General features: G+C 41.5%; 2 protein-coding genes across 5 annotated transcripts in view; one reads left to right on the top strand and one right to left on the bottom strand.

Moving 5' to 3' along the window:
- Nucleotides 1-19,261, bottom strand: part of homer1b (homer scaffold protein 1b) — a 24,004-nt gene extending 4,743 nt beyond the window's left edge. The window contains exons 1-6 of one of the 3 annotated variants that reach the window (XM_076098824.1): nt 18,557-19,261; nt 16,731-17,120; nt 11,267-11,423; nt 8,669-8,800; nt 6,301-6,393; nt 3,552-3,700 (exon numbers count right to left, since the gene is read on the bottom strand). In XM_076098824.1, the coding sequence (XP_075954939.1) occupies nt 3,552-3,700; nt 6,301-6,393; nt 8,669-8,800; nt 11,267-11,423; nt 16,731-16,750 (551 nt within the window). In that variant the 5' untranslated portion in view covers nt 16,751-17,120; nt 18,557-19,261. Of the gene's footprint in view, nt 1-3,551; nt 3,701-6,300; nt 6,394-8,668; nt 8,801-11,266; nt 11,570-16,730; nt 17,121-18,556 lie in introns of those variants that run through there. The other 2 variants (XM_076098825.1, XM_076098823.1) reach the window with 2 other exon arrangements.
- Nucleotides 18,595-24,301, top strand: tent2 (terminal nucleotidyltransferase 2). Of its 2 annotated transcripts, none has more exons than XM_076098820.1 (15): nt 18,595-18,671; nt 18,993-19,161; nt 19,287-19,400; nt 19,952-20,180; nt 20,289-20,403; nt 20,481-20,569; nt 20,678-20,735; nt 20,921-20,987; nt 21,088-21,164; nt 21,352-21,480; nt 21,564-21,607; nt 21,830-21,966; nt 22,722-22,813; nt 22,931-23,010; nt 23,129-24,301. In XM_076098820.1, the coding sequence occupies exons 2-15, from the start codon at nt 19,037-19,039 to the stop codon at nt 23,210-23,212; spliced, it is 1,440 nt and encodes a 479-aa protein (XP_075954935.1). In that variant the 5' UTR covers nt 18,595-18,671; nt 18,993-19,036; the 3' UTR covers nt 23,213-24,301. The 2 variants fall into 2 exon arrangements, with proteins under 2 accessions (XP_075954935.1, XP_075954936.1); XM_076098821.1 differs by lacking the exon at nt 18,595-18,671 and adding an exon at nt 18,886-18,904.

The following is a 24,301-nucleotide window of genomic DNA, read 5'->3' as shown; positions in this document are numbered from 1 at the left end:
TCAAGATGTGAACATGGAGACAGACGGAGAAAGCAAGCGAGAGCGATGGAGGGAGAATCAGAGGAGAGAAAAGAGTGCAAGATGTTTTGACACTGGTGTTTGTCTTCATTAAAAGAGTCTGGCTGAAAGGTCTCAGGGGGGCACCTGAGCACAATTCTGGCTGAGGACAGCAGAGCAGAGCTGAAGGTGTGTGAGAAACACGGTGGGTAAGTTAGCTGCTACTGTGTCAATGAACTGCTGATTGTAAAGATGATGTGGTTATTTACTCAATGTGATTGCCTTATCATGAGGATTTTATTTGCTAATGATATTTTCTAGCTGCTGATCATTATATCATTTTGTTATAATTGCACTTCTTGTCATGTAAGAGCCAACTGTGATGTTAAACTGTAGAAACAATTATTTTCTTGCATCAGCTTGAGATTGTTAGGCAATTTTGCAATGTTTTTTAATACTATAATAAAAAAAATTTGAATCACAGACTCTAAAATTCTGTATCTGGTAGAGAAGATTGCATCTATGTTACAGATTCAATTGTATCTGTTTTGTGAGATTATTATTCTGCTACAACAGACCTGACGAGACACAGCACAGGACCAGATTTTGTGTGGTGTCAGTTTACTTTTGTATTGTATTTATTTAGATTATTTAAACTGGTTTTAAATTAATTTATTAATTTTTCTAATTGAATTAACGATGTATTTTGCTGATTGTACACACTGCCAACAAGCCATGACTCTTGAATAAAACATAGACACTCTGTTTTTGGTTTTGCTACTTCCCAAAGTAAAGTATAACTCTCCTCCCAGGCTCAATAAAGATACAAAAACACAAAACATAAACTTGAATGCGTGTCCTGACCGCTGTGCGTCGTCAGCTTGGTTCTTCCTCCTCACAGAGCTCTTCAAGGAGCAGGGAGCCAGAGCGGTTGCCATGGCAGCACTGGAAGGAACGGAGGCACTCGTAGACATCGGCACCGTCTCCGTTCACACAAGCCTACCACAAGCCCACCGGCAGACGCCTACATCCGCGAACACCAGAAGACCATTCACATACAGCCGAGGCAGTCCCAACAAAAAGTCTTCCAATATTCAGAAAACCATTCAAAATGACTCCACTGCAGACCTGCCAAACACGCCTACATCCTGCGATATAAAAAATAAACTTCTCACAGCCCTGCAAACGGCTGTATCTCCTCCTCCTCTCTCCTACTCTCTCCTACTCTCTCTTCCTCTCTCTTCCTCTGCCATGTGCACCCACACAAACCTGCCTACACAGCCCCACTAAGCAGCAGAGTGGTGTATCATTCTGTTATGAATATAAGTCATCATCTAATTCCAGACTCATGGCAAAGACAAAAACCAAGATCATAAAGGTCCGGTGCAAAAAGACAGCACCAGTGTGTTAATATATGTGGGTCTGAACCCCCATGCCTAATATACAAGTTAACACGTTCAAAATACACTACAAACACACTATTCTTTTCTTTTGACTATAAAATAAACTATGAGCGTATACGCGTTACACAAATTGACAGAAAATAAATTTTAACTGCAGCTTAAGGTTCATGAAATGCTGAAGGAGCTACAGTACAAGGTGATAGACATGTGAGATGATGCGTGTGTAAGATGTTAAATGGAAGAAGGATGAATCATCGAGAGAACAGAAAAAAAAAAAGAGGGTTATGTGGTGAAATATTTGAACGGTCCTAGCATCTACCCTCTCTGCATATGCCTCTGAGAGAATGTGAGACCGAGGTTTGCTTGTTACGCCCATGCTTGCCATCGTGAATGCCGAGAGTCGACCCGGTCTCCCACGCATGCAGCATTAATAGACACATCAGCAGCAAGGCTGCAGCAGGCAGTGGGTGTCCTCTCTACATTCTGCTCTCACTGCACACTCAGATCTGTGTAGCCTTACCGAGTTCATGATGTAGCGGTAGGGATTTTCTAAGCGTTTGCACTTGAGCTTGTCACGGCTTTAGAGACTTCAACAAACTATTAAAAATAACTCTGTCGCAAAAGATCTCTACAATGATGTTTAAATATTTAAAAATGTTTTAAGCCTCCTCTCAGACGCCCACCGTTAAGCAAAAAAAAGAATGATAATACATTAAGCAATTGATTGATATCTTTAATTAATAAGAATCGCAGCCAGAGAAATAATGAAATGAGATTACAGAGATTTTACAAGTGAAAAGACCTCCGTGTACAGTCGACGACAGGTGACAGTAGATAAAAGGAACATTTCCTTTCCTGAGAAAAAAACTCTTCACTCACTCAAATGATTCAAACTCATTACCCGTGCCCTCCTGTTCAGTTTATTTGTTGTAGCGTGTGTGCAGTTGGTGGATGTTTAGGTATCAGTGACTCATGTGCAGACTTTATACAATACACCTCTCTCTCTCTGTCGTTCTCTCTTTCCAGCTTCTGACACACACACACACACACACACACTCTCTGTGTGTTCATCTGTCTTGCCCTTTCTCTGCCTCCCACTACCCACAGTATGTTATATAAGTCTTACATAAACGCTTCATCAACATCTTTTTGGTGAACCACACAGCCACACCTCTTCAGAAAGCCATTATACAAATCAAAACAATTTACATGTCACTTTGACCTTATTATCTTACACAATCTACTGTATATGAACCAGTATTGACAATCAAAAAGGAATATGAATTATCCATTTCAATATTCAGTCAACTGACAGGACACAAAAACAGCAGGAACGTATACAATGTAACAGCGGTGCTGCATGCATAGAAGTGACACCGTCACATATTCCTTAATGCATCAAACAGTCAAAAGATTTTAATTTGCATTTAAAAAGATATTATTGCATTGCAGTCGGCAAACATATAAATAGTATAATAAATAAATGTGAGATTTTACTTTTACCAAGCATGCTCAGATTGGACAAAATATTAACTTGAATAATTCCTCTTTCCCGAGAAACACTTAAAGTAACGTCTTTTGCTGGTCCATGTGAAGTGACAGCGTGCGATTAGGAATGATATAATTCATTGCACCAATATTGGTGTGCTGTTTAACCTCGTTTGTTAGCAGTTAGTAAACAAGCAGTGCACCAAGTTTTGTAAAGAAGACCCTCCCTGTTGCTAGCCTGCATTCAGGCTCTTATTTTGGGAGAAAGATTGTGCCTGAACATTTTTTGTTTTGCGTAGATGTCGCAGTAGTCAGGACTTGTAATGACATCCCTATCAGAAAGAGCAGACCCGACAAGTCTTATACTGCTCCCTGGAGAGGAAAAGCACGAGAGCAGCCGTGAATAGTAGGAGTTCACTACCATGCTGACGTGCAACATAAATTGGTGCATGCAGACGAAAAGAAAGACATAGAAGAAGAGGGGTGAATACTTCTGTGCCTCAGACAGAAAAACAGAGAAAAGAATTATAATAATGAATGTATTTTAGTGTTGTTTGTGTGTAATCTATGTGAAATATGAGAGTATATGGTCAGACTGATACACCTGTACTGTGGTAAACATGACAACACGGGACAGTGAACACATCACCATGCGGGATGTACCTGTGTGCAAAGGCCAGTGCGTTCTGAGATGGCTCTGGACGGGTGTCTGAGTTGGGAGTTGTGTCACAGATGTCATCCGTGCCGTTGATGTTTTCCATGGGCGGAGTCACAGGGGTCAGTGGTGACGAGAGCTCACCTCCCGGAGACTCCTACATGTGAAACAAAGTTGTTCAGCTGTTACTGCCAGTTAGACATAAAAAAAAAAATCAATAAAACACAATTTAATTATTTTAATAATTGTATTATTCTTCAAATTGTGAGTCGTGATCAAGGCACGAAACTAGGAATGCACGTTTCTGACTTAATCAGTCCCGATACCGATACCAATACCTGGGCTTTTGGATGTAGGCCGATACTAAGTACCGATCCGATACCAGTGTTTAATTAATAAGCTGTGTGTAAGTGACTGGGATCATTATTTTATGCTAAGGCAACATCAGGCTCAACATTGCTTTCCTAACTTTGTAAATCAAGATGCAACAAATACATACATAGATATAAATGTACTTAATTGTTATTTATTAAAATAATGGTATCCAATATTAGATCTGCCAATTGTCACTGATACCCGATTCAGCTATTTGATTGAGTTTCGGACCGATATCCAATATCAGTATCTGTGTATCTCTACACGAAACAATTGTGTCTTAAAAGCCCCAAAAATGTCTTGTCAAATTTAGACATTTGTGACATTTCCATATAAATAAATAGCTGTATGATACTCTCTAATATCAACTAGTAATGATTAAACCTCGTGAGGTCAGAAGAAGTTCTTAATGGTGTCTGGCTGCACCAGAGACACAGCCTCAAGCTTACTGGTTTAACATTACCAAAAACAGAAACAGTGATTTAAATAGAGAAGAACTTGATAGTATTAAGCACTAGGACCACCACTTTAGGGCAGAAACTAACAACTATTCTCATAACTAATTAACCCGTCAATTATGTTTTACGATTAATCGATTCATTTTTACACGATAACGTTTCAAGCCCAGAGCTCCAGAACTCGTATTTGAGAAGCATAAACCAGTGGAATTTTGGATTATTTTTTCCCTTGATAAATTACTTTAACAATTAAACAATTATCAAAATGGTTTTCAATTGATTTTCTATAAATGTACTAATTGTTTAACTAACAAATAATTTCACACAATTTATAGAAAAGTACTTATAATTAATTACTACAATATAATTAACTTATATGTTATATTATGAAATGCGTAATAATTAACTCGACCTTAACAACCTCTTATTACCAGAGATGGCAACAAGATAAAGAGACGAATCTCATTTGTCAATTTGAAATAATAGAGGTGTGTTTCTGTATTTTAGGGGGGTTGAGGTCTCTCACACTCATAAAGCTCTTGCTCTGGTGTTAAAATTGTAAGCGACTTAGTGAACAGTTGCACATGCCTATAGGCCGTTAAATAGCTTATAGCACTGGGAAATTGCAGAATTACAGATTAATGCTTATCTTTATATCCCATACAACCACAGAATTATACGAGAGACAAATCATTTAGCTGCTGCTCGCACATAAAACAAAGCTATTAAGACTCGGGGCTTGAGCACGATACAGTAGCACAATGGCACTGCCTGTATGTCTCTAATGGACAAGAAGGAAGGGGGAGATAAGAGAAATAATATAGCGTAACAGTCTGCGCTCCGCATTGATTAGTATACCATTTAATAACTGTTCTGCACGTCCACTGGCGTCTGGCCTATTGGGACCAGCATATAGCATTTAGCTCTGTGTTTTCTCATCTTGTTTTAGTGGAACAATTCCTCTCTCATATTTTCTAATTTCTAGTTTCTGTTTCTAGTATTAAGAGGGGAGAAAAGAGAGGATCTGGAGGTTAGAAAGAAAGCCAGCAGGCAGGTGGGTGAAACCGTGACTTTCAGTAGTGAAATAGAGCAGACAGCTCGAGTAGAGCACTGCAGGCTTATAGCAGGAAGGCTGCAGCCTTTACGGTAACAGCAATCCCTCCAGTTTCACCACCGTGGTAGTGGCCAGCGCACATGCAGTCTTCAACCCCTGATGAGAGCGAAGCTGTCCACTTGGCTTCATTAAAAACATCCTGCCATGGGAAGCACAAGGTATTGTGGCATTTCATGGGGGCCGCAGCATTAATAGTACAAGTAATAGACCGTAGTACAGCGGGGGGGGTTGCTCCCCTAGCCTCCATAACGAACAGAAGAGGACACAAAGCCCGTTAACAGCCTTTAGATTACAGAAGAGATTTCTCTGGGGATTCTCCTCTGAAACAAGCTAATTTTCTCGCAGATGCAGTTACACATGCCCTAAAACACTCAGTTGCTGTCCCACACAAACAAGTACCTAACATACAGGCTAATTATGCTCCCCAATTTATAGAGAGTCCACAGACAGCTTTGTCTTTTTCTTATAATGTACAGGGTGGATACATACAGAGAAAATGTACCATAATATTTTACTCAGCTACGTTTATTCAACAGATATATTTATTGGTTATTGTTTGGCTTTAGAGTTAAAAAGGTATTTTTGTATCTATTTTCTATCCAATTATTTCTTATTTCATGAATTTGCCTCTACGCCTCCTCTGAAAATGGATCAAACTAAACAACAGCAAAGGGAAAAAATATTCTTTGGTTGACCTGTTCACCAGCTGTTCATTATACACACCATGCCTGTGACAGGAGGAGGTTAGTAGGCTGACAAAAAGGTTAGGAATTGGGGGGAGGGGGTTAAGATGGTGTGTACTGAACGTACCTGAGAAGGGGACGTGGCCATGTCCATCTTTTCTTGACTCTTCTCTTTAGCGAGCCGTGCTGCTTCTTTATACTCTGCAAACTTCTCTGCAAACTGGACACAGAGGACAGCCATAAGTATAAACTGTAATTCATACAATACTGTGGTTTAATCTGTGTAGTAAAGCCCTATGTGCATGGACAAACACACACAGAGATCAGTGTGTAATAGGTCAGATGTGAAGGATAGGGTAAATCTGCTGCCAATAGCAACACAGTTGAACTTAGAAAAGATGGCCCTTACCCATAATGCCTCAGCAGAAACATGAGCTAACTAGGTCACTGTTAGTAACTTCTATATCATAGACATATACACACACAAGCGCACACACACACACACAGAACAAAAGTAGCCATTGTGGTTTCCTGGTTGAGTTGTTGTCTTTAATCAGAAGTTGTTGGGGGCTGAAGTTGATCTCCGGGGTTATTTTAGTCAAGGGCCAAGATACATCCAGCGATCCTGAAGCAGTAAGGTGAGCTCAGCTGAGGGGCTTTGAGCAAATATAAACATCCTGGCACATTTCTCCAATGTCCCTTTAGGGTGTGGTTCATCACCGACACGACTCCCACAGTGTTACAGAGTAATTTAGTATATCCAGTACTGCAGAGGGCTGAGTGGCGAGGAAATCAAATTGACAACACTGAAGCCGGTCTTGTGTCTGCTATTAGTGGAGTTCCAATAAGTAACTCAATATCTTTTCACTTCAGTGCAATATAATAGTTCTGGTCCAGTGATCTAAATGCCGTAGTTTTCAGTGTAAGTGCTCCAGGAGTGTTTGGCACTGCAGTTATCTGAGAGGTGAATCTGATTATTTCAAATTCAGACCACATAAAATACTTTTAACTGGCTGTTAAAACTGCACATTGATGTACATCAGACATAGTTCCTCTCAACATGAGACTCTGTGAATCAATCAAACCAAACATGCTGTACATTTGAAGACATTTTTTAATATATATCTTGTAAATAATACATATCTTAATCTAAATGAGACTTTGTAAAGAAATAAATATGGTAACATATAAAGGTACACTGTAAGCATACATCATCGTCACAAATCAGAGAGAACAAAACCATTGAAATAAAAAAAGAGTAATTTTAAAAAATGTCTTCAAATGTCTCAAATGTATGTCGCATGTTTGGTTTGACTGATTCACAGTGTTGAGAGGAACTATATCTGAGGTGTATCTATATGCAGTTTTAACAATTAGACCATTTATGTGGTCTAAAGTTGAAAAAAAAAATATTGCATTTTAACACATTCATACAATAGGAAAATAACTTTACTACTTTATTTACCTGGAAAAAAAGACCCGAGTGTGCATATTGTTCTATAGTAACTGTGACGCCTTAAAGTCACATAATTAGATACTCCATCAATTGGGTAATCCATGAATTTAGTTTTGCAGTTTCATAAATGTTGGGGCCTTCGGAGAAACGTATCTTTAAAAAGGAATGGTCCGAATCAAAGCAGCAAAAACTGAGATACCCTGACTTTTGCTCACTAACTGGAGCAATGCCCGAAAAACCAAGCCGAAACTTAGATGACTCTGGTGACGTCATCAGGTTTTCACAGGTCACATGACAAATAAACTAAACTAAACCAATGTAAAATTGGCGGAGTTCCCTTTTAAACTCCTAGGCACCAACCACGAGGTCCATCTTTGGGCTGCCAAACTATTTCCAGAATTTCTTAAACTTAGGTGTATAAAGAGGGAGATGATTGGGAAAGGGAAGTTTAAGATGTTACTGTAATAATAGCTGAGGCCTGACAATATTATTAATGTCCAGTATATGATATGAATCAGGAAATGTCTTTGATTTCAGGACATCACAGTTTACACTATTGAGTTTGATGGTTGAGTGTGTGTGTGTTCTTCTGACAGTGGGAATGGTGTACGCCTACCCGATTCACGATAGAGCTTAATCATACTGCAGAGGAGAGAAATCACCACCTACACACACACACACACACACACACACACACACACACACACACACACACACACACACACACACACACACACACACACACACACACACACACACACACACACACACACACACACACACACACACACACACACACACCGAAAAAAGCCTCATTAGGGCTAAGCAGATTCTACACCTTGAAAGAAGCTATAGCAACTAGAATAAAAAGTTGAAATACCATCCTCTCTCTGGGACTGAGGGAGAAAAAGAAAGAGAAGCCTCCCTGTGATTGATGTGTGGTTGGATTGTGTGTGTGTGTGTGTGTGTGTGTGTGTGTGTGTGTGTGTGTGTGTGTGTGTGTGTGTGTGTGCGTGTGTGGGTTGGATGGGGGTGGTACCTTGGCTAGATGATGCTCAGTGGAGAATCCCAGGCCGTAGACAGTGTTCGCTCGACTGTCCGCCCACTGGCCAAACTTCTGTGAGGTCTTTGTGAACGTCATGTTGGGACTGATGGTGCTGTTGATTATTGCCTGCAGGACATAGGGAACCCACTTAATACATATTAAATCAACTTAATTTCTGCAGTTTAATGTGTGCAAGGTCTATGTGTGAGTACTAGAGAGAGAGAGGATCAAATGAAGAGCCAAGGACAATTTTTAGCCCCAAGTATGTGCTTTTTGTATGACTGAATGAAGATTACTCACACCACAAATCAAGACTACAGATGAAAATATCAATGAATCATTATATATTTGAGAATACACAATTGACATATTGCATCTCTACTTAATCAATCTGTAAATGTTGGTATTAGTGCCTTAATCATGTGTCTTTCAGACTCTCCAAGTATTGTAGTGCCAAAACACTTAGCCAATTAGTCAATTGATAGAAAATGTATCGTCAACAATTTCAGTAATCAAGTTATCATTTAAGATGTTTATCAAGCAACATGCAACATTCACGCTTCCAGCTTCTCAAATGTGAAGTGTGTGTGGTTGAACAAATTTATATTGTGTGTGAATGGTCTGTGCTGGGAGATTACATAATTTATCAATTAGTCAAAAAATTTTAATTGATCATAGTTGCAGTCCTATACTTCATCAGAACAAATAGTGCTGTTTCTGTGTGTGTGTGTGTGTGTGTGTGTGTGTGTTTCTGTGTGTGTGTGTGTGTGTGTGTGTGTGTGTGTGTGTGTGTGTGTGTGTGTGTGTGTGTGTGTGTGTGTGTACGCGCATGAGAGACAGGGGAAGCCTGAGAGAACAGTATATAGCTTCCGGTCTGCAGCAGTGCAGCTCACAACCACCAACACCAACACAATAAAATCCATGCATGGATAGTTAACAGAGGGCAGCTGAGTTTGACTTTAAAGCCTTCAGCCGTGGATTCAGTGATCCATGGTTAGTTAGACAAGACCTACACCAACATGAGCATGTACATATACACACACTCACACACACACACACACACGCACACACAGAGAGTGATGGCAGAGAGGCACAGTGGCAGAGACATCTGATCGGGAGATACTAGGAAATGAGGTGGTGGTCATGGAAAAAGTAAAAAACTGAATCTGAAAGTTGGTGAACGCTGAAATATTGAGAGCTTGAAGTTCAACTGTAAGTCTGGCAATATTTTACATTTTCCTTATTGTCAACAAAACCCATGAAAAGACCAAAACCGACAATGTATTGATCCTACCAACAAGTATTGTATGTGTATCCAATGTATAATTTAATCCTCTGTGCCATTTACCTGTATTGTTGTCCAAAAACTATTACAGACACATCAGTGAGCCACACTGTTGCACTGGCTGTCACATTGCTTTGAAAGGATAAACCTGGACTCTCCAAGTTCATCTAAAGGCCCATTATGGACATTCTCGTTTACTTTGAGTCAATCCCACATACAGCACACCGTTCCACTGCCATACATACTTAATAATGCACTAAATGTGCTGCTGAAAATAGTCACTAACAACTGCACTATTTACTCCTGTTTGAGAAACACATTTTATGAAATGATTGAAGCTTTTCACTGGTTTCTAAAGATGAATATCTTCAGTAGGAACCAATGGGCTTGGGCGTAGTGCAACAGACAGGATTGTGGAAGTCAGAAAGTATTGAGAGACGTAATAACACATTTGTTTGTGCCTTCAATAGATTTGTTGAAAATAAGATTTATTTCTTTCAATTTACAAGAGCTCAAATATAAGGCTATCTCTAGATCTTATATAATCCAACCTCCCTTAAATAACACTAATGGAGAACAAATTAATGTCTGATCAATTAGCAGTGTTATGTAAAGCTTGGCTTTCTGGTTGGAATCAATGCATAACGATGAGTTTGGGAGGGGTAGCAGTCTGTGAGTGTGTGTGTCACACAATAGTTGAATTTAGTGATCAACTATCTACTCCCATCGGTCCATCTCGATCCCCTACCTTCACACTTTTCTGTATTTGCCGCTCTTGTTATTTCCTCGACCACACATTCTTCTCACCTCTGTCATCTGTTTCTCTCATTTAACTTCACCCCTCCTCTCTCCATAACTGGTGAGGACTGGCCCGTGCCTATAAATCACACCATGTCCAGCAGAAATATCCCTCTCGGTTCTCTAATAAGAATATCCTGAGACAGAAAGTGTGGACTCTGAAGTGCAGAGAGACACACAGACATGCGCACACAAACACAGTAGTTGCATGCCTACGCACAATGAAACATGAGCTGTCAGTCTCGGGACAGGTTTCAATGCCGATCTCTTTTAAGATGTGTTAGCACATTCGATTCCAGCGCAGTGCTTATTAACATCATTAACACTCACTAGATCACAGTGCCACTAAAATCTCCCAGAGCGCTGTATGACATCTTAATAAAACCACGTCAGTTGGCAGAAATTAAAAATAACAATGGATGCATATGCAGGAGACATAATGAAATCTGTGTTTTGCGTGCAACAAAAGTTTGTACGGTGTACAGTAACAATCAGAATCAACCGCTCACCTTGGTGCCATCCAGGCTGATGATGCGGTAGACATTGCGCGTACTGTCGTAGAAGTAGGAGACAGTGACGGCATGCTTGCTGGTGGGCAGCCAGTTCTTCTTGGTGTTGGGGTCAATCTGGAAGACGTGGGCCCTCGTGCTGTAGATGGGCTGCTCCCTGAAGGGGACGAAGAAGAAGTGGTGAACCTCCTTGTGCCGCAACACCAACGTCTCACCAAACCCAGCGCCAGCACTGCAACTCCTATTGTCCACGGGGGAGTCAGATCGCCCTGGCAACCGAATTACCAACTCACCATCCTCCATAGTTACACGAAAGAGAGGCTGTCAAAGGACGACTACATGTACTCATTGTCTTGTACTGTATACATGGATAACAAGCTAACTGAGCCGTCAAACTACAGCAAAGTTCCCACATACACGTTAAGTCTAAAGTTCCTCTCTGACATCACCGCCGCTTGTAAATCAATACACTAAACGCATGCAGCTTTTCAACAGAAACTCTCTCTGTCTTTCAATCTTTGTAAGCCAGCGCCGTCTCTCCATGCTCCGATATGGCAATGCCTGCAGCACAGAGCGAGGGTCACACAGGGGAGCACAGAAGGGAAAGGAGAGGGTTTAAGGCTAAATATAGACAGTAGGCTACAGTTAACTACCAAAGACCCACCCCACAGAGCTGCAGTTTCCACACAGACAAACATAATGCATGTGCATATACAAACATGCACACAATATGGCACAGAATCATAAATCAGTATTTACGTGTAAATGTGGATTTGTGTCTCTGTAGCTCAGATCAGTAGATGATCAAAACTCCATGATGGGCTCAGTTTAAGATGACTTAATTCCTTATTGACCCCTATATGACACTCAACCCAGAGTTAGGATTCATCACTATTAATGTTGGCGATTATAATATTTTATGATATTATATATAGTCATCTTTGTTTTTTAACCATTCATTCGTCTGTCACTCATGCGCCACCTTCACCCTTTGTCTATTTATCCCTCACGCCTCACTTAGCTCTCACCATGCCCTCATATATTCTAGCATTGTTGGGGCTTCTTGGGGAATATCTACAGTCAGTACACACACACACACTCAAAGTGCAGGGTGCAGAGGGAGATATTCTGGGCTGGCAGTGCTGGCAGAGCAGGAGATAGAGAAGTGCTTACACTGCACTGAGGGGGTGATGGGGGACATCAAAGGCTTGCTGTATAAATGAATATTAAAATTCAGCAGCAGCACCCCTCCTGTGTGTGATTAGCCAAGACTGGGAAAGAAAGAAAAACATGGAGACAGGGGGAGAGAGAGAGGGAAGTTAGACAGGAAGAGAAAGAGAATGATGGGGAATGTGGAGAGTATAGGAAGTCAGAGTGAATCTGGGATGATTAATGCCGCTTTACAAAGCTGCTTGTGGAGTGCTGTGCACAAATTATCATGATCATCGACAGCAGTGTAAGTGGTGGAACTGTGAGTCATTTCAACTCACACCAGCACGGCCTGTCCGTATGATCCGTGCAATAGCCGCTTGGCAACTGTCATCGTTTTTCATTGCATAATTCGATGGAGCTGTGGCAAACTTCTTGTTGCTCGATGGTGTTTGTACCAAACGACACCCACCAGTTGTAAAAAATACTAACTCCTACAATTGTACTTTTAAAAGACACCACAATAAATAATGGAATGTGATTTGACAGTAAATTCTGCTTTCTTAAAAAATATATCCAACAATAATTCTTATGCTGATTTTCCTTCCTCAAAAACGGCCATCGCCATAACATGAAAGGCATCACTCTCCTCACACATGCTTCCCACTATACAGTGACTCTGGTGTGAGCCAATAGCCAGAGTTATCGGTTAGGGGATTGCATAGAGGTCAATTCAGAACGCGTTGATCCTCTTGCACTCCAGCGTCGAACTCCGGCAGTAGCATGTAGGCTGCATGGCAGCTACACAGAGTTGGCAACAGGGACACAACAAAAGTATGAAAGCCTTAGAAGGCTGTCTATCTCCCATCAGTGCATGACAGAAGTGCATACACGAGTGTGGATGTGAAAACAAAAGCTGTACACCCCAATATAGGAGGGGGGGGGGGACATGATCAGAGGAATCACAGGATGAGGAGACAGGAGAATAGAGAGGAAAACTAAGCGGGTAAGCCAGGGGGTAATTTCAGTGGGCGAATGAGTGGTAGGACTACAGGAGAAAGGGTGGAGGAGGAAGAAAAAACACAGAGGAGAAAGAGGAGGAGGTGTTTTAGAATGCAGAGTGTACGGTGTGACACAAGGGCAGGTGATGGAACATGAATGTTAAAACAGAGAGAGGCGGCCGGCAGGAGGGATGAGAAGAACGTAGAGGAGGTGATGTATAGAAGAGGATGGAGCTCTGAGAAGAAGATGAAGGGAGTGGGAAGCTCTAAACTGCTACACAGCGTGGTATAAACAATTATGTGAACTATGGTTGCTCAAATCCGAACTTTCAGAAACCCAATAAGAGTTTATTAAGGAAAAAGCATATTAGTGCCTATGAGTAAGTAGTGTGCTCTTGCTGACATCTGTAGGATGATGAGGATGATGATGATGAGAATACTCATGGATGGATGGTGTAAGAGCCATATCATGAAAAGCAATATACAGATATACAGTATGTTGTGGTATAGTATAATACATACAGTATTCAAATTGTTTAACTCTTATGTGAAATGATGTGTTCTGGGAAACTGAGTATTGAATTATTGTTGTTGCTCATGTTGACATTGTGGTACTAAAATGTTGCTGTTTTTGAGATGGTCCTTCACTATGATGATGACATCATGTCCAATAGTTCATTAGACTGGAGCAATGAATAGATTTTGAAACGTTTCATTTTTCACAGTAAAGCTTTAAAACTTTGATACCGGTTAAAGGTTTATTTCACATCAAATTACAGTTATTGCCTAACACAGGTTTTAAGTTTCGGGAAAAAAAAAAAGTAATGTTGCAAGTCGACTGATTTGGGGACAGATTGTCTGCTCTGGGGTATGTTGTGAATAAAAGGGTAAGTACACACCAATTGCACAAAAAAAAAGAAAAAAAAAGGCTTCTCATTTTCCTCTTGTGGCATCTAGCAATACTAGTTTAGATTTATTTGCCCGGGTTTTGAGATATTTCTGTCTATGTCCCAGTACAATGAAGGCAAATAAAAAATACATCTGAAAAAGATTTGACAGACATTTTTTTTTCTTGAAAAAAAGAAGTCCCATGAAAACTGTTGAGTAATGTTAGTGGATTTTGTGGACCACGATATAAATAAAAAATGGTTATGGATGTAAATATGCAACAAAAGCTTCCTGCATGGCTAGATACCACCGTTTGTTTTTTTACATTAAAATATAGGTATTAATCGGTGAACAACACTGTACCAATGCCTACAGGGCATTTCACAATAAAACGAACACACACACACACACACACACAAACACATCTGCAGTTCCAGGAGTTGCAACAGGTGTGTCCTTTAGCGCCTCTTGTGCCTCAGGGGTTTAATGCACAGATGTGAACACTCAGTCTTTGAGTCACAGTGTGTAACCAAACAGCTTACACAAGCACGTGCACATCATTTTATACCACAAAAGGCATTTTCTTTTCTACTTCAGTGTGTCCCCTTTAACCATACAGCTGGCACTCTTTCTGCAAACACTGACAGTGAAACAGAAGCATATTCAAACGGTCCTTCTCAGGATTTCTCACTTTCCCTTGCCACCTCCACCCAGCCTCTCTCCTGAAGTTTTCTTTGCTTCCAGAGTTCATTAATTCAACAGGGTAGAGCATGAATGCAAGTAGATCTTATTTAATGTAGTGAGCGGTCAGTAATGAGAGCTCTGTGTTGTTCCATCTAGTGGGAGTGGCTTCGATGACCTAAGATGTGCCCGTGAACACACAAACCCACACACGCACACAAGCAAAGACAAAGACAGGGAGCAGGGAGATAAACTGAGTCCATCTGTTCATTAATTGTATTAGCCCAAGGAAGTGAGAGCGCACCAGAGAGTTTTGACAGGCATCTCCAGTTCTCACTCAACACTAATGTTCTTCTCTTTGCCATCACCATTAGAGACACGTGGACGGAAGTCTGTCCGAAATCTGTCTGTGCCATTACTGCGAGACAGGCAGCCAGACAACAGATATGTGCGCTTTCATCTCATCTGCACATATTCAGACTTCAATACACACACTGTATGCAACATGGTGCTTTGAATCACACAATGTATTTCACTGCGAATTATTTGACTCATTGAGTCGCTTGCATAACAGTAACTTAGTCACCAGTATGGCAGAGCCCAGTGGAGAGCTGAAGCTGAGTGGGAGACTGCTGAATGATGTGCTGCCCACACTGTAGGAGGGCAGAGTGGGGGCCTGGGAAGCCTCCAGTGTATTGTAAATAGTTAATGCAGGAGTTTTGTGGCTGATGCCTTGAAATGGTACCATGCCTGTGCCATATTGTTAACCTCCTGCTGTGCAATTAATCACAATGAACTGCAGGAGACAGCCGTTAATGAACGACAGGCTTGGTTGGGGGAAATGGACCGCTGAGCTTGGGGTTAGGGGAAATGCAAATGAGCGGTGCTGTACACTGGGCAGATATTTTACTGATGGGTGCCTGTTGTTGAGGAGGTGTAAGGTAGCGGTCACTGTGCTGCCATAGAGACAGGAAGCCGCTTTCTGTCACTGGAGCCTTGTGAAGCATTGTAGCTACTGACATTTCACTGCTTCTGACATTATACTGTTCCCAAATCTCATAGAACAGGACCCAGAACAGGATAGTACATCAGACCACAGAACTCTGACAGTATTTGAGAAGAATTGCTGTTTTTATACGTCTTTCAGAATTACATAACTGTCTTTAATGTAGGAGGGGAGAAAACAGCAGAACAGAGAGACCAAGGGAAACAGCATTTTCTAATTCACTCTCTCATTGTTCTAGTGTAACTAGATAATTCAAGTCTTGCTTCATTTAGGTGAGAACACTCAAAATCCCATATTCTTCCACTTTGGGAAACATTGCTGATTAGCTCCCTATTTTGATCCTTAAAGTTTGACGATTTGGTCACTTATGCACCAGCATTTGTGAGCCAGCATGTTGGGCCTAAAGTGAGTTTCTATTTTACCAAATGGAGCATATTCAGAGGAGAAAGAGGAACATGTTCATTTAATGTCTTAAAATGTGTTGGTTTAGTGAGCAACACATCAAGACCGTCAGAAGATCACCACTCAACCACACAGACAGCCGACCTGAGATATCCACCGTCAAGTTCATTAGACGTCATATAAGACAGAGATACATTTTTACGCATACGCCCGGGTCACTGTGATATGCGTGGTGTGGTTTCCATGGGAGAGAAGTTCATAACCTGTGAAGCAGGCGCAGCCGATATAAATACAGAAAGAAATGAAATGGACCCCTTTGTATAATAAGCACACTTACCCCATTGTTATGGTTGACATGGATGCGATTACTGATCCTTTTCACTGGCAAAAAAAACGTATCTCGCAGGTTGGCTGCTGCGTATGAAGGTCTTCTCTCTACACGACCGTCTTCAATGTTTCACCGTTGGTGCGTCTGCAGGAATTTGATGACAACTGGTCCATTACCCTTCCACTGTCACCGCATGAAATCACACATATGTCGTTCTGCACATGGCACTGAAATCAGAATTGGTCTCTTCCTTCGGCGTTGAGCGTTTGGTGATGGAGCAGCAGTAGCGCGGAGGGAGATCCAGCGCGGAGTCCAATGGAGATCCGACAGGCGTCCTGCTGTTGTCGTGTAAAAACTACAGATCCTCGCTGGAAGGGTGCAGAAGCCCTGATGCCTTTACTGGGAAAGACAACCCTCATTTAGCCACTTGATAACGCACAGAATCATACTGTCCACGCGCGTCTCTCTCTCTCTCTCTCCCTCCCTCCCTCTCTATCTCTCATTACCATAGGCTCACAGTCTACACCCCCACTCTCTCGCCCAGACTACAGCTATTTCACAGCTATTCCACACAGCTTTACCTCTGCATTTCTATAATAAAGCCGATTTCTGATGTCGCTAGGACTAAACCAACTTGTGCTTATGCAACATCATTCATGCCTTTTCTGCTAATGCACGTGACAAATGTCTGCTCTCCTTATCAAAGTTGGTGTGTGAAGTCGTTTGCATTGATTAAAACATCCTGTTTCTACGCTGTAGCTGTGCTTTATTGATCTCAGCCTATCCACAGACCCATACGCGTACCCCGCCCCCCAAACCGCTCCACATCTGGCTGATGCATCGCTTCCCTCCTACTCAGATCACTGTCAGTATTGAACTGCCTACGTCACGACACCGTCCTCCGCAGTGACGTCACTTTGTGCTCAAGGGACTGATGCCATTTGATGCTTTATAAGAAGTTTATTGGTAAGTGGCCTACTCACCAAATACTAAAAGAGTCCAAAGCTGCAATAGCCTATTTGTAAGTTCCCTCCCTAAGATTTCTGAATCTACATAGATCTAATGTAATGTAATCAGCATTTTGGTTTAAAATGACTGAATTATGCACCCTAAAGAGATAGAGGACACATTATAATATTGTACACTTGTTATTTCTTAACATCTTATTCCTTCATAATCTCTTATCCGGGTCTATGAGCTGTTCTGTGATTTAATTATTTATTTTTCTAAATACACAATTGGTTCTATCTAAGTCAAAAGTTATTTTGAGGCAACATCTCATTCTGAACCCTGGAAATTGGAGGGGAAAGCTTAGTCAGTATAAAGATGTTCATATATCATGGATAAAGTCAGCCATTTCTAGAATAAACTAAGTCTATAACCAGAGAATCTGAAGACTCATTTATGATCCAGGAGCTTGGGTAGCCTATATGGAGTCGCTCCACAAGGAATGGAATGATGATGGACACAGTGGATCAAAGAAATCACAAAGCTACAGGGGTAACAGTAACAACCCTCAGTACAATATCCAAAAAGTGCCAGTATAAGTCCTAGTGTTTTCTCATTACTCTTATCTAATCCATAGTGGACTTTTAAACAGGAAACTCAAACTAAAACAGAATAAAAGCATGTCATGTTTACAACATTGGGAAAATCCCTTTAAATGTTAAACAAGTTACTCCATCTGCAAACAAGTAGAGACAAACTGACATGACTACAGCTATGGTGATTTTACTGCCAACTGAGCTTTTCCGTTTCATAGCTTTAAGCTTCACATCCAAATTAAACTAATTTGGATACAAATACTTTTGCCCTTGGGGTGGATTTCTCTTTACCTCGCGTGGCCACGTCCCCTTTAAATCCAGTTCCATTACGTCATGGCATCAATGCGGAAGTAGGTTCTCAGGAAACTAACACCTTCAGTTTTGTTTACATGTGTCATGATATTTGGTAAGTGTTACAGAGTTCCGTTTTTGAGAAAAACAAAAAGCAGTTTTTTTTTAAACATTCAGTGACATATTTATAGAGACACAGTCTTCAAACAAGTCTACAGTGAAGCAGGTTGAATTTTGTGATAATATCGTTACCGATAGTTGAATTAGCTAGCGTTAGCTCGGACGTAAGTTTCGGTTTCCAGAGAAAGTTCTTGTGACATTAACGTTTCCATTGCTGTTGGGTGATGAGTTCAGTACTGGTACTTGCCATAGTTATTCTGTATTTGCGGACACTAACGTTACCAGCCGTATTGACGCTATGTTGTCTTGCTTTCAGGAAATCAGCGGAGTTAATGCTGGAGCTCTGTGAAGAACCGCAGCATGTTTCCCCGCAACGCCGTACCGAGACAGCGGTTAGACTACCGAGAAGACTTGTACCCGCCGCCGCCAACACTCGTGCCCCTGTGCTACGATTACAACCACCAACGGCTGGCTGGTGTCAACAAGTGAGCCTGACGAAGAAACCAATTGCTGTAGTGTGATAGACATCAGCTGCGTCACTAAACTACTACTAAATGGTTACTTGTGCGCTTCTGTGTACTGTTCAGTAATACGTGTGTTTGTGTGGTAGCTTCTCTGTTCCTGGACTACAGAGGTTTCCTCCATATGAATGGAAGCCCAGACCACTCTCCCCAGTCCCTCCTTCAGTCCCTCCTCACACACCAACTGTGACCAATGGGCGCAAGTATGTTTCACCATTTATTCATGACTGATCTGTAATTTATGAACATCTACCTTTACCATGTCTTGTCACATGTTTCCGTATTGTGGTGGGAAAATACAAGTATAAACATCAATTTAATGGTGTCAGGGAATAATTGAAGTTGTATTATTGTATTTTATACTGCGAGATGAAAAGTACAGCGAATACTCTGTTTACTATGTTTACTCCTTGACTGAGTAAACATTGTGGTGCAGTTACATAGGAGTATATATATACACCTGCAAACAGAGGTAATCAACTAATGTTAACCAATGTGGTGATGGTCTTTTGTGTAACTTATGATAGTATGTCATATTCAATCAGAGAAATGTACACCATCTTCTCTAACCAATCACGATGTTCCAGCAATAGGCATATGTCTCCTTGAAAGCATAAAGATGGACTGTTGAAAACGGCATCACTATCTGTTTTAGGTGCTTGCAAGTTTATTCTTGAGAATAAAACCTTGAAAGACATCTTTTCTCTTGGGAGTCTCGATTACAGAATTCCCACCATCATCGTGTTTCTTGCAGGAGGCAGAATGAGGACTACAGCCCCCACGTGGTGAAGCGGCAACGCCTTGACCCCCCTTTAACTCGAGCCCCTCCCCCTCGTGTTCCTGGCCAAGTGGTGGCAGGGTCATCAAGATCATCCTTTGCTGGTTTTGATAGCTCTTATCACAGCCCAAGCACCCGTATCCAGCCTCAGGTCACTGCTGCCCCCAAAAGCCCCAACATCTTGCAGGCCTACGCGAAGGACAAGGTACTGTATGTTTAAATGGGCTTAACCTGCAGCTGATATACATCCAGTCTGACTGTGTGCATGCAGGTATGCTCGGTTTAGTCAGTGTACATGTGTTTATGTCCTCAGTTAAGTGATCAGATGGTGGAGATGTTCGAGGCGTGCCAGCAGCAAACTTCCGATTTGGCCCGGAAGGAGACGTGCCGAGCTCGGCTACAGAAAGACATACAGAGTGTCTATGCAGGTGTGTAGGAAATACACAGTTGCGTTCTGCTCTGACTTTTTGTTGCGATCCCTATTCACTGAGCGCGTTTCTCACAGTGGCACGGCTTTACTTGACTGGATCTTCAATGAATGGATTGGGCTGCCGGAGCAGTGATGCTGATCTGTGTCTGGTCCTCACGGGAAATGTGAGTATCTCCGAATCTGCGCTGTGTATGTCATCCAAAGTGAGTAGGTGTATTTACAATCATAGATATGCACTTCCACTTAAACACCTGCATGTTTTTCTGTTTTAGAAAAGACATGATCCTATACAGGTACTCTCTGTCCTCCAAAGGTTCTTCAGGTCACTGTGTAAGTAATAGTAAACTACATTTTGAAATATATATAAAATCATTTAGAATAGTTTATTACACATTTTTTGCTCTTCTCGGATGCCACAAGGTGGAGCTATTTACCTAGTGGAAAAAAGGTTTCATGTTTACAAGAAATGAAACTAAAACAACCAGGAATCTCATGATGTTTGCTTTGATTTGTAGCGTATGTAGAGAAGACTCAACTGATCAGAGCCAAAGTGCCCATCCTCAAGTTCAGAGAGAAAGGCAGGTAGGAGCCAACAATGTTTAAGCTTATTTCTTTTTTTATACAACAACAGAGTCAGAGAGATGTTTTAATAAGACTCTTTTAATACTCCTATCCTCTTTAGTGATCTGGAGTTTGATCTGAATATCAACAACACAGTGGGCATCAGAAACACATTCCTTCTGAGGAGTTACGCCTATGGTGGGTGAGACAGTCCACAATACATACATTTTTATGACAAACTTTTCAAAGTTCCTTTCTTATTTTAAGTCGGCTCCAACTGTGACTGATCACTCTGTTTATTATGCCAGCCGCACATTTGACACTTGAAATGGAGACCATAACCTTTTCTTGTTTTGACTTGCTGTGTTTGTGCGGTCTCTCTCAGCTGATCTCAGGATAAGACCCATGATCCTTGTTGTCAAGAAATGGGCACGGCACAATCAAATCAATGATGCCAGCAAAGGAACGTTGAGCAGCTACACACTTGTGCTGATGGTGCTGCACTACCTCCAGAGTCAGTACAGTCATACACACAGACAAAATCTTTTTTTCAGTCCCCTTTGTACTCTGTCATTATTGTAATTGTTTTCTTTACAGCTCTCAAGGAACCGGTCCTTCCCTCTCTACAGAGGGACTACCCAGTAAGTGTCTCCATTGCTTTTGCAATTCAGTTTTGCTATTAGCAGGTTCATCACAAGAGCTGCAGCCTTAAGTCAGTTTAACAGCCAAATCATAGGAAATGCATGAAATGTAAATTGCCCTACAGACACAAAAGACATTTCAGCATTACTTTGCTTCATCCATCACAAAGAAATGGCAAAAGGTGCTCAGTCTTAAGTCTTGTCCTGTGCCTTGATTTTCAGGAGTGTTTTTATCACCTCATGGACATTAACATGGTTCCAGATGGACCCAAACACATCCCCCGCTACATCTCAAGAAATCAATCCTCTCTGGGAGAGCTTCTCCTGGGCTTCCTCAAGTACTATGCTACAGACTTCAGGTATCTCAAGGACATCACATTACTGAGTGTAGTGTTTCAGATGCACCCATGGTTCCTCATCTCCTGCTCCTCTTGCCAACTTCTTCTACCTCTCCAGTCCCCCCCCCCATCATCTCCTCTCTCCTTCCTCTATCCTGCATCCTCGTCTCTGGTTTCATGTTTCTGGGTGAGGGAAAGGAGCAGGTGGGACCTTTGGCCTTACACAGCACTAACATGACATACCATGCTCCCTGTGTTTGCAGTATGTGTGTTACCGTGCCACGCCACAGTTGCAGCGTTGAACTAAACCTCGCCACACAAACACGTTGATTTCTACATTTCACAGTATCAAACAGGTCACAGATGTTGAGGGTTTTGCATGTGCTTTTTTTTTTTTTTTTTTTTACTGCTGACATTTTTCAAAAGCAAAAGTTTTTTACGATGAGGACCTTTTTTCTACCTTCTTGACAGAAATTTGTTTCAACCAACACCTATCAATAAGCTATCGAATGTAACTGAAATCTACCATTAAGGCACACTCTTTTTCTTTTGGACTTTGAACATTGAATTTTATGCTTTCAATGAGGCTCCAATATTTAAGACGTAAGAATTGACAGAATCTGAACAAAACTCCCCCCTCGTTTGACAGTTAAGTGTGCATATTTTGTAGTTTAGCTGAATTTGCAAAGCTACTAGTATGGTCGTTGAGGACCTCGGTCATTTAGTCTAATGAGCACTAAATAATGCCCTTGCTTTTGTTTTTCTGTGTCTTGCAGGTGGGATAAGCAGGTGATCTCTATCCGAGAGGCCACAGCTTTGCCCAAGAACAATTCTCAAATGTGGCGAAACAAATACATATGTGTGGAAGGTAAACATTTCAGTGGAACTAACAGGCCACCACTAGACAATTACCAGGAGCGTCAATGTGAGAAATGTCCCCGGTAATGTTACATATCCAGAGTTACAGCAACGCCTTGTGTTTCAGAGCCATTTGAGAGAAACAACGTTGCCAGGGCAGTCCATGAGAAGATCAAGTTTGATGCCATCAAAGCCGAGTTTGCCAAGGTACATGCCAGTCCCAATAACTGCTCTCTTCATTATGTTTTTCCTCCTCCAAGCCGCTGTGGGCCAGCTATGAGTTCTTCATAATCATCCTGCTTCCCATATCTCTGTGTCTGCGCAGTCATGCCGGATTCTACAGGACAGGAAGGACCTGAACTCGATCCTCCCGGTCAGAGCCATCATTAATGAGGAGATAAGGAGATAAGGGGCTCCTCTAATTAGAAGAGCGGACAGGAGTCTTCTACCTCAAGACAGGCCTGTTCCCAGAAACAAAGACGTTTAGGATGTGCTGAGAGAGGAGCTCCGCTGCCTCCGCACCTCGCAGCCACAAAGAGTCTGGGACTCTGAATGCTCTGGCTGCCTTGGTATTGCCTTTTTAAAATACCGCACTCGACTTCAAATGCTTTGCAGACTTCGCCATATTATTCAAACTCATGATTCAAACTCAAACATTTGTGGAATGGCAAGAGGGCTCTGAGATCATAATCCTGTCACATTAACTTGCAACAGAGATGCTGCACTGAAGCATGATGATAATGGTCAGTGTTACAAGAGATAGTCATTGATGTTACACGGCCCGCCCCCTCCCAACACACATTGCATTATGGGGTAAACGTTGAGTATACTGCCAAATTGTGAAAGACACAAGCTCATATCTAGCTTAGATGGAAGCGTTTTTCTCCTCTGATCTCAGTTTGTTATATCCACATTGTTAGAGCCATACTGCACCGTTTTGGAAGTCGGTAATTTGCTTCTGCAACACATATGCAGAGTATACACAGTATATTGTCTTCAGCCTGTGTGGACCAACTTGTAACATCAAAGTCTTTTTTCTATTTTTCTAGGTCAGTAGTCATACTTTCGTGGGTTTAAATGCCATAGACTTTTTTTCTACAGATGCATTAAATACCCCTAACCCCTAACCCTAACCCCGTTTTTCATTCTCACATTGTTTAAGTTTCTGAGCTCCTCTGAAAACTGAGCTGTTAATTGAGGTTGTGTGATGTTTAAGTTGGTGTCATCGTTTAAGTGACTCCAAGGTGATTATTAGAGGGCTGTGAAGAGACCGGTCTGAATGTTGTAACTCCTTTATCATTGGTCCTGATGTGTTGTGTTCTTTCCTCTGGACTGGTCGGGCTTACTGGATTTATTTGGACAGAAAATTATGTTGATCTCTGACTTGATGCATACCTTATCTGAAGAATTTCCACTTCAATTTTTTTTTCCTTGGTCCTTTTTTGTACATTACGGACTTTTAAAGGTGTATTTAAAAATTAAATCTATAAAGATGTGA

The sequence above is a fragment of the Anarhichas minor genome, unplaced genomic scaffold (genome assembly GCF_050575085.1).
Source record: "Anarhichas minor isolate MPS153535 unplaced genomic scaffold, ASM5057508v1 ptg000025l, whole genome shotgun sequence".
NCBI classification, from domain to species: domain Eukaryota; kingdom Metazoa; phylum Chordata; class Actinopteri; order Perciformes; family Anarhichadidae; genus Anarhichas; species Anarhichas minor.
This window is presented reverse-complemented; position numbering and strand designations above follow the sequence as displayed.